The sequence below is a fragment of the Rhinopithecus roxellana genome, chromosome 9 (assembly GCF_007565055.1).
Source record: "Rhinopithecus roxellana isolate Shanxi Qingling chromosome 9, ASM756505v1, whole genome shotgun sequence".
Lineage (NCBI taxonomy): Eukaryota > Metazoa > Chordata > Mammalia > Primates > Cercopithecidae > Rhinopithecus > Rhinopithecus roxellana.
The window spans coordinates 128,456,636-128,465,123 of record NC_044557.1 but is presented as its reverse complement, the minus strand read 5'-3'; the positions used below and the strand labels follow the sequence as shown (position 1 = coordinate 128,465,123).

General features: G+C 43.5%; 1 protein-coding gene across 1 annotated transcript; it reads right to left on the bottom strand.

The window, feature by feature from the left end:
• Positions 1 to 626: 626 nt before the first annotated feature.
• On the bottom strand, positions 627 to 7,309 carry LOC104678684 (neutrophil defensin 4-like). The gene is made up of 3 exons (XM_030937942.1): positions 7,216 to 7,309; positions 1,837 to 2,020; positions 627 to 861 (listed from the first exon to the last, which is right to left on the bottom strand). Exons 2-3 carry the CDS (start codon positions 2,006 to 2,008, stop codon positions 749 to 751), a joined length of 285 nt encoding a protein of 94 aa, XP_030793802.1. The 5' UTR covers positions 2,009 to 2,020; positions 7,216 to 7,309; the 3' UTR covers positions 627 to 748.
• Between the last annotated feature and the right edge of the window lie 1,179 nt (positions 7,310 to 8,488).

Here is an 8,488-nt window from a genome sequence, read left to right as displayed (position 1 = left end):
CAGATCTATCTTTCCTTTGAGCCAACAATCACTTTTTGCCTCTCATTGTAAACTTCTATTATTGGAGTATCACTTGGAATGCATTGAACTTTTAAGTTTCAAACTATTCCAATTAACACTTATATCCTGTCAGGCATGGTGGCTCAAGCATGAAATCCTAGCACTTTGGGAGACTGAGGAGAGCAGATCACTTAAGCTCAGGAGTTCAAGACCAATCTGGGTAACATGGTGAAACCCTGTCTCTCCAAAAAGTACAAAACATTAGCAGGGTATGGTGGCACATGCCTGTAGTCCCAGCTACTCAAGAGGCTGAGGTGGGAGGATCATTTGAGCACAGGAGGTCAAGGCTACAGTGAGCCGAGATTGCACCACTGTACTACAGCTTGGGTGGCTAAGTGAGACACTGTCTCAAATAACAACAACAAGAAGAAACCCAATTATATTCATTTTCACTATTTTGTTATTGCTCTATGACGCTCAAATTGTGCATCACTGGAATGCAAAGACCAGTTAACTTAATGTGGATCAGAATTCTCCATACGAAGGAAACATACAAACCGCCATATAAAAAAGCAAAAGGGGGAAAAAAAGGAAAAAGAAAAGAAAATTTAAAAAGTCAAACACCCTAAGTTTAATGCTTGAACTTTATTTTGGAGAGAAAAACTTAGAAAGATACAAGGTACAGAGGGTGAAATGTTTTTCTTTCTTCAGGACCTTGGATTGAATGTTGCACTGCTTTGGTTTCTATCTAGGAAGCTCTGCGACAGCAGAGTGTGTAGTTGCGGCCGCACCTCCCGGAGTAGGACTCACGCCTCAAACAACGGCCGATTCGGCAAATGCATGCGAGTCTTGCCTGAGAACCTGTGGAAAGAAGAGAGGGTCAGGCACAGCGAGGGAGGTGGGGAAAAGGACAGGCAGAGCCAGACTAACTGAGATAGTCTAAACAAGAGACACTGTATCAGTCATGTTATGATGGAGAAAATTCATGTCTTTGTCATAAATGACAAGAAATCGTACTAGCTATGTGTTAGTCATGCAAGATCATAGCTCTTTCCCCATCTGAGTCTATCCAGGACATGTTTATTACCTGCTCCCTGGTAAAACAATATACCTCTCAACATCAGGGTTACCTACTCTTCATTCTGCTTAATCCATACCCCTAATCTTGACCTCCATGTATGATCTCCATGTCCTAACAAGGCTCCCTAATGCACCTGGATCAGTTTCTGAGATGCTGCATTGTGCATGCTCATGTCATGGACTGAAATACTTTGGTGCTCAAGGAGTCTTTGAAGACCTTCCAAATTCAAATTCTTCCTTCCCTCTCTCTCTCTCACTTTTTTTTTTTTTAACATTTTACTTATTTCCTTATTTTAATTGACAAATAATAATTGTGTATATGTATGAGACACAATATGTTGTTTGGATCTACGTATATATTGTAGAAAGATTTAATCAAGCCCATTAGCCTACATTGAAACACACCCATAGGTTCCTCTCTAGGTTCTAAAAGCTTTGCCAATGGACAAAGTAAAATATTCTCTCTATAACTAAGTCTACCCATTCAGACCTACAAATAATTAGTCAGTGTAGCTCTTTCTATCTTAAAAGTAGCAAATTTCACAGAAATATCTTGAAACTAAAAGTCTTAGAAGAAAGAAAATCTTTTAGATGTGTTTGGTTCTCACTGATTAATTCAGAGATGAGAAAATCAAGGTCCAGGAAGATTAAGTAAAGTCACTCAAGTGAGGTAGACTTTTCCACACTTGACGCCAGAGCCTGTCTCCAAACCTTTTGTTCTAGATTTTGCAGATCTGCAAGATTGATGTCTCCTACCTGAGGCTCTAAGAGTAGAGAGTCCATTTTCTTCAAAGGAGACAGCAAGGTCCTGGTCGTCTTCCCCAGGCTGCTCCTGGGTTGCAGTGTCATCAGCTGTTTCCTGGAGTGACTTAGCCTGAGCCAGCAGGGCAAACAGGAGAATGGCAGCAAGGATGGTGAGGGACCTCATGGCTGGGGTCACCTGGAGGAGGGAGAGCAGGTGTGGATGTGTGTAGAGTGAGGAGTGAGCCTGGATTTATAGCTCTGCTGGGAGAAGGCCTGAGACAGAAGCTGTAGTGAGAGGAGGTGGGCATGTGATTGGGAGGGGAAGGGTGGCCTTTGCCCTCAAGATCCCTTTGATGCTCCTCTTTCTCCTAGCTTTCATTACAGAGTGAGTCTGTATGCTTAATGCCTCTTCTTGATCCAAGCTGGTAATGATGATAATGACACTACTATCCTGTTCTGTTTCCCATATGCTTGAGTATGTGCTTGGTCTGATCTCCTGACCTTGTGATCCACCTGCCTTGGCCTCCCAAAGTGCCGGGATTACAGGCGTGAGCCACTGAGCCCGGCTGATATAGTGATTTCAATTTTTTGGAGATATACCCCGAAGTGGGATTGCTGGGTCATGTGGCAATTCTATGTTTACTGCTTTGAGGGACCTCCATACTATTTTCCAAAATGGCTGTACTAATTTACATTTCCACCAATGGTGTACAAGGGTCCCCTTTTTTTTATATCCTCACCAACTCATATTATTTGTCTATTTGTTAAAAGCCATTCTAACAGATGATTCCCTCTTTGTGATTTTAATTTGCATTTTCCTGATAATTAGTGATGTTGAGTATGTTTTCCATATATCTGTGGGCCACGTTTATTACCCATTTTGAAATTGAGATGTTTGTCTTGTCTTATTGAGTAGTTTGACTTCCTTATATATTTGGGATATTGGCCCCTCATCAGATGTATGGTTTACAGATACTTTCTCCTAGTCCACGGATCATCTCTTCACTTTGTTTCCTTTCTGTGCAGAAGTTTTTTAGTTGATGAAACCTCCTTTGTCTATTTTTGCTTTTGTTGTCTTTGCTTTTGGAGTCCTGTGGTAGAAATAATTGCCCAGAGAAATGTCATAAGATTTCCCCCCATGTTTTCTTCTAGTAGATTTACAATTTTGGGTCTTTTATGCAAGTCTTTAATCCATTTTGAGTTGATTTTTGTGTATAGTGTGGAATAAGTGTCCAATTTCATTCTTCTGCTTGTGGATATCTAGTTTTCCTTAAACTTTTTATTGAAGAGACTGTCCTTGCCCCATTGTGTGTTTGTGGCATCTTTGTTGAAGATCAAATAATCATAAATGCTTGGGTTTAGTTTTGGGCTTTCTCCTCCTTTCCTTTGGTTATTGTGTCTGCTTTTATGCCAGACCATGCTGTTTTGCTTACAATAACTTTATGATACATTTTAAAATCAGAGAGCATGATGCTTCTATCTTTGTTATTTTGTTCAAGATTACTTTGGCTATTCGCTGTCATTTCTGATTTCATTCCAATTTTAGTATTTGTTTTAATACTGTTTTTCATGTCCTTTATTCTGAGTCTAAGCTTGCCTCTGCTATACTCAGGGCTGATCTTAAATGGCTGACAGGTGGCCAGTTATGACCTCTTTATTCTGCTCTAATAGGATCTGCGAGGTATGTTTTCCGTGAGCAGACACAGTCCTCCTCTGGGCTGCTCTGATCTGATTTCCTGTACCCCGAAACCCAGCACTGTGCCCAATATGCTGCTCCATCTTCCTCAAGGTCACCAGGTGAGGGGCACTTGCAGTTGCAGACCCACATGTTGCCGCTGGGCATCACTCTGGGACCTGCATCCTCAGCGACACCTGCTACAGGCACAGCTGTCCTTGTGCTTTGTTAATTGAGACCCAGATCAGGGCAAGATTCCATTTGAAAACCTGGAAATGAACAATTCAGTCTCTTTACCTTGTGCTTTATTTTCTCTCTATCTAAAAATGAGTTTTCACAGTAAGCTCAATGTATTTGGGCCATATAGTGCCCCCTTTCCTTTCCCTTATTTTTTTCTTTACTTGTTTTTCTTAGCTTTTTGTTTCTATTGTCCTGGTCATTTTCATAGAGATGTCGATGCTGCACTTTCTACCCTGAGGAGCTGGAACTCAGGGTAGAAAGGTCTACTTGTCCGGGTCACTCAGGGCCAGGACAAAAAGAGGATTTCCACCCATAATATGGACATTCACTCTTAGAAGGCATGTACTCCCTTGACGGATGAGTTAATTATTTAACATAGGAATTAAATTAACTGTGTTAAGAAAGTAGGGTGCAAGGGAATTGACCTGGAAGAAAATAAGATAGCAACAGAATCTGGTTGTATAATAGAGGTTTTGTATTCCAGGATATTCCAAGGGACAAATGATGCTTAGACATGACCATATTTATTGCTGGTAACAGGCAAGCAGATGGGACACAGAGAGAGATAGGGTCTTTCGTGAACATGAGGACCTCTGGCTCCTCCTTGTGGGCACCTACAGCCCAGTTTTGCACTATTGAATGAACCTTCCACACTTGTTCAGAGGCTGCTGGACATCAATTGCAAGAGCACAGCTGTGGGGGCATCCTATGTATCCACAAAAGTAGTGCTTCTTAAAGAAAGGGTGATGAGCTTCCCATCCTCTTTAAGAAAGAGGCACTACTTCTGTGAATACATGGGATATGTGTGGTTAGTCCCTTATTTGTTCATTCCTGGAGAACCATAGAGATCAGTGCCTGTCAGGACTTAGTACCCAGTTGTTGCATCTTGAAAACGGCTGGGAAAGAGCCTCGCTAGACAGGGGTATTGACCAGCTCTCAAAAAGGGGTGCTCAGGGGCAGCGCTGATGAACGCTATAAAGCAGAGCTGCCATCTTGCTCTGGCTGTGAGGAAAGTGGACATTCTTGGGGAAACTGCTCATACGGGGTGGTCTATCAATGCAGATGTGAAAATGAAAGCTGGCCTCTGACGTTTCAGGTAAAGACACAGGAGAGATGCACCATCTGGACCATGCATCAGCAGGCCACCCTCCTTCCCAGGAGGCAGGGGCCCTGGATGGGGTGGGGGAGAAGGTGGGTGCCCACTTTCTCAGAGAGGGTGTCAGGCTGAGGAAGGCAGAGTTTTTGCACCAGAGAAATTTACAACTTTGATAAACTTTCACTGCCCTCTGGGCTGCAGATACTGACACAATTTGGAAGAGTTTGTCTTGTGGCAACCATTGTGCTTTGTGCACTAGCTCTGAGCTGTATCTGAAGGACAGACATGAATGATGTTCATCTCTCATATTCATTCTTACTGTCTCATTTGAGACTTTGCAATCGCTGCCAAAGAATTTTCGCTTGTCCAAGATTCTGCCAGTGCTCTGAGCTGATGAGCCATGGAAACCCTATATGTTGGCATCTGGATTAGTCAGCCCAGAATACCATAACAAATTTCCAGAGACTGGGTGGCTAAAACAACAGGAATTTGTGTTCTCACAGTGCTGTAGACTGGAACTCTGAAGGTGTTAGCAGGGCTGGTGTCCTCTGCAGGCTCTCTCCTTGTCTGGTAGACAGCTGTCTTCTCCCTGTGTCCTCACGTTGTCTGTCCTCTGGGTGTGACTGTGTCCTAACCTCTTCTTGTAAGAACTCCAGTCGTATTGCGTTTACTGCCCACTCTCATTACCTCATTTTAACTTAATTACTTCTTCAAAGACTCTCCAGATACAGTACCACATTCTGAGATACTAGGGGTTAAGTCTTCAACATATGAACTTTGGGGTAACACAATTCAACCCCTAACAACCTCCTCTGAAGAAAGTCTGGTGGCTGGTGTGGACAGTAGTGGAAGTTGAGGACAGAGGTGGTCAAGAGCCAGGGCTCATACCTGCAAACCGTGATAAGACCTTGATATTTTCAGTGGAAAATAGACTACAGTGGACCAAAGTATCAGCAGGAGCCCCGTTACAGGAGGGCTGTGGAAGCTTGGGCTAGAAGTCAGTGTATATTGCACCAGGATGCCAGCAGTTCAGGCGATAAGAAGTGGCCTCATTCAAAATTTATGTTGAAGGTACAGTGGCAACAGCAGTTGCTGATGTAAGAATATGGAATATGAGACTATGTGAAGAAAATTTTTATTTTTTGCCCTGAACAATTGCAGAGAGACACTAGTGCCATTTTCTGAAATGACAACACCTGTATGTGCACGTGGTACCTGCAAGCTGGGGAGATGTACAATGAAGCGTTTGAGACACTAGGGGTGAGGTAACCTGTCAGAGATTCTAGTGGACATATCAGGACATGGGTTCTGGAGTCTGGAGTTCAGCTGAGTGGTTGGAACTGAAGATGTAAATGGAGGAATCATTCTGAAATTGACAGCATTTAGCACTATAGATTTGGAAAAGATTACATGGAAAATGAATTAAAGAGAAGATTAAAATTTAAGTAATATTGGGTGATTGCCTTAGTGAATTACATGGAAATTGAATAATATTGGGTGATTGCCTGAATGAATTACATGGACTTTGGGTTTAAAAGTTTGATTTCAACATTATTGTAGAGTCTGGAGAAATTTTGACAAGCTGTTTCTGAAAGCAGCTTAGGCTAAGACAGCTCAGCTAAGTGGCTGTTATTTTTTTTCTAGTTGTCTGCTCGTGCCTGTGGGATGAACTGTATACATTAACTAATCTTTCAAGGCTTTCATTGCTGCACTACTCCCCACAGTCCCTAGCCAGTCTCTCCTTGGGAAGCCAATGGCAGGACTCTAATTCCTAGAATGAAAAAGACCTAAATGCAGCACCCGAAACCATAAACTACTGGAAGTGCATATAACGATAAAGCTTTTGACATTGATGTAGGTAATGATTTATTGGCTATGGCACCAAAGGCACAGGCAATAAAGGGAAAATAGACAAGTGCGGCTATATTGAACGCTAAAGCATCTGCACAGCAAAGGAAACAATCAACTGCGTGAAAAGATCATCCAGAAAATGAGAGAAAATATTTGCAAAACCTACATTGTAGAAGGGGCAAATATCCGAATACATAAGGAAGTCAAACAACTCAATAGCAAAAATCAAACAACCTGATTGAAAAACAGACCAAGGACCTGAATAGGCTTTTCTCAAAAGAATGTTCCAAAGACCTGCGATTGTCTCTACTGGACATGTCAACTAGGACACTTGTGTTTAGAAGGAAACTGCTTGAGTTTCTCTATTAACTTAGCTGAAAGCCATTGTCCCCAGCAGCCACCAGAGATCCAGACAGACGTTCCCAGCAGGGATTTACCCTGGGGTAATCCCCACAGTCAGAGGTCAGATTGGAGGCATAGCTTCAATGAGGAAAACTCAGTGTAAAAGTTTAAGTTTTGTATTACTTACAGCTCTTCTAGCTAGGCAGGGTGACCAGAGAGGGCAGACAGCAGTCCTCTGTCCCAGGTCTTCTGTAGCAAGGAGCAGCCGTACACAAGTGGACTTCCCCTATTTAAAGGTCTTTTGGGATGAGGTGTCCTAATTTCCACGGTTACTTTCTGTTGGGTTCATTCAACAATTGTGGTGTCAAGAACGGTTGAGAAATTTGGTGGGAAGGTGAGGTTAAAGTAGAACTCCGCAGAGGAACCCCTTGTCTACCTTGGCCAGCCCTGACCAGGTCTGAGCAGCAACCAACGTTGGATTCTCCATGGCTCCTGACACAATTGACCCTGTCCTGCATTGGCCGTGGCTGAGGTGAACTACCTGCACCAAGGGAGTATTTAAAGCCTCCGGGACAGCCTGGTTGCATATCATAGTATACTCCCTGCAAAGACACTCGGATAGGAATGCCACCCACATGCAGAAGAGGATTTGGAATCTGTTTCTGAAGCAGTGTCCCGAGGACCTGGGGTCTAACCATAAAAACAAATCAAAGCCGTTTGGCTGAGCTGGGATGTTGGAGAACACCCAGGTGAGACTGAGTGCCACCTGGGCTTCTGTTGCTATGTGGAACAGAGTTTTGTGGGTTCTCCTGAGTTATGGATGTACACGCAGCGTGTGGTTCCCCAGAGGGGACAATCACCTCCTTGCTTGGCCAATGAACAGTTTAAGGTTAAACAATTGTCTAGGATCATCTGAGCCAAGAACTGGTCTGAAGCATTAGCCTTCAGGGTGGAAGTGGCCTTTCCAGATGGCCACCCAAGAAGGGAAGTGGGAGTCTGGGTGTTCACTTGACTGCTGGTGTTGTACAGCTTCTCAGCCCTTGTGGATCTTCAGAGAAGCATTTAGCAAAGTTGAGTGGTGCTTCCTGAGAGGCATAGGAAGTTTCTATCAATAACTCATATACATTGGAGCACAGGTGTATCGCTGAGTCCATGATCATGTCTGGATGCTTTCTGTGAATGCAAGGCTCCAACCCTTCAGGCTGCAGTCTGGGTTTGTGCTGCAGCATCATTAGCCCATTTGGACTGAAGTCTGCATCCACAGAACCACCTCCTCATCCTTAAAACAGGGTGAGCTGAGGTTGCGAGGGCTGCTGGTGTTTAAGCATTGGTGCCATGGGACCCATTCAATATCTAAGAATTGAGTTGCCCACCTTGGACACAGGTCAGGTTGTATTTGGGGTGCAGCCCCTCTAACAGGGCTTACAGGGAATTCCCCAGTTTTCCAGCCTGGGGTACAA

What these genes read in the sequence shown, in the direction of transcription:
- LOC104678684 (XM_030937942.1), bottom strand. Translation starts at nt 2,008, where the DNA reads ATGAGGTCCCTCACCATCCTTGCTGCCATTCTCCTGTTTGCCCTGCTG. An exon ending in CTCTACTCTTAGAGCCTCAG is followed by an intron (nt 862 to 1,836) that starts GTAGGAGACATC and finishes TTCTTTCCACAG; the next exon opens with GTTCTCAGGCAAGACTCGCA.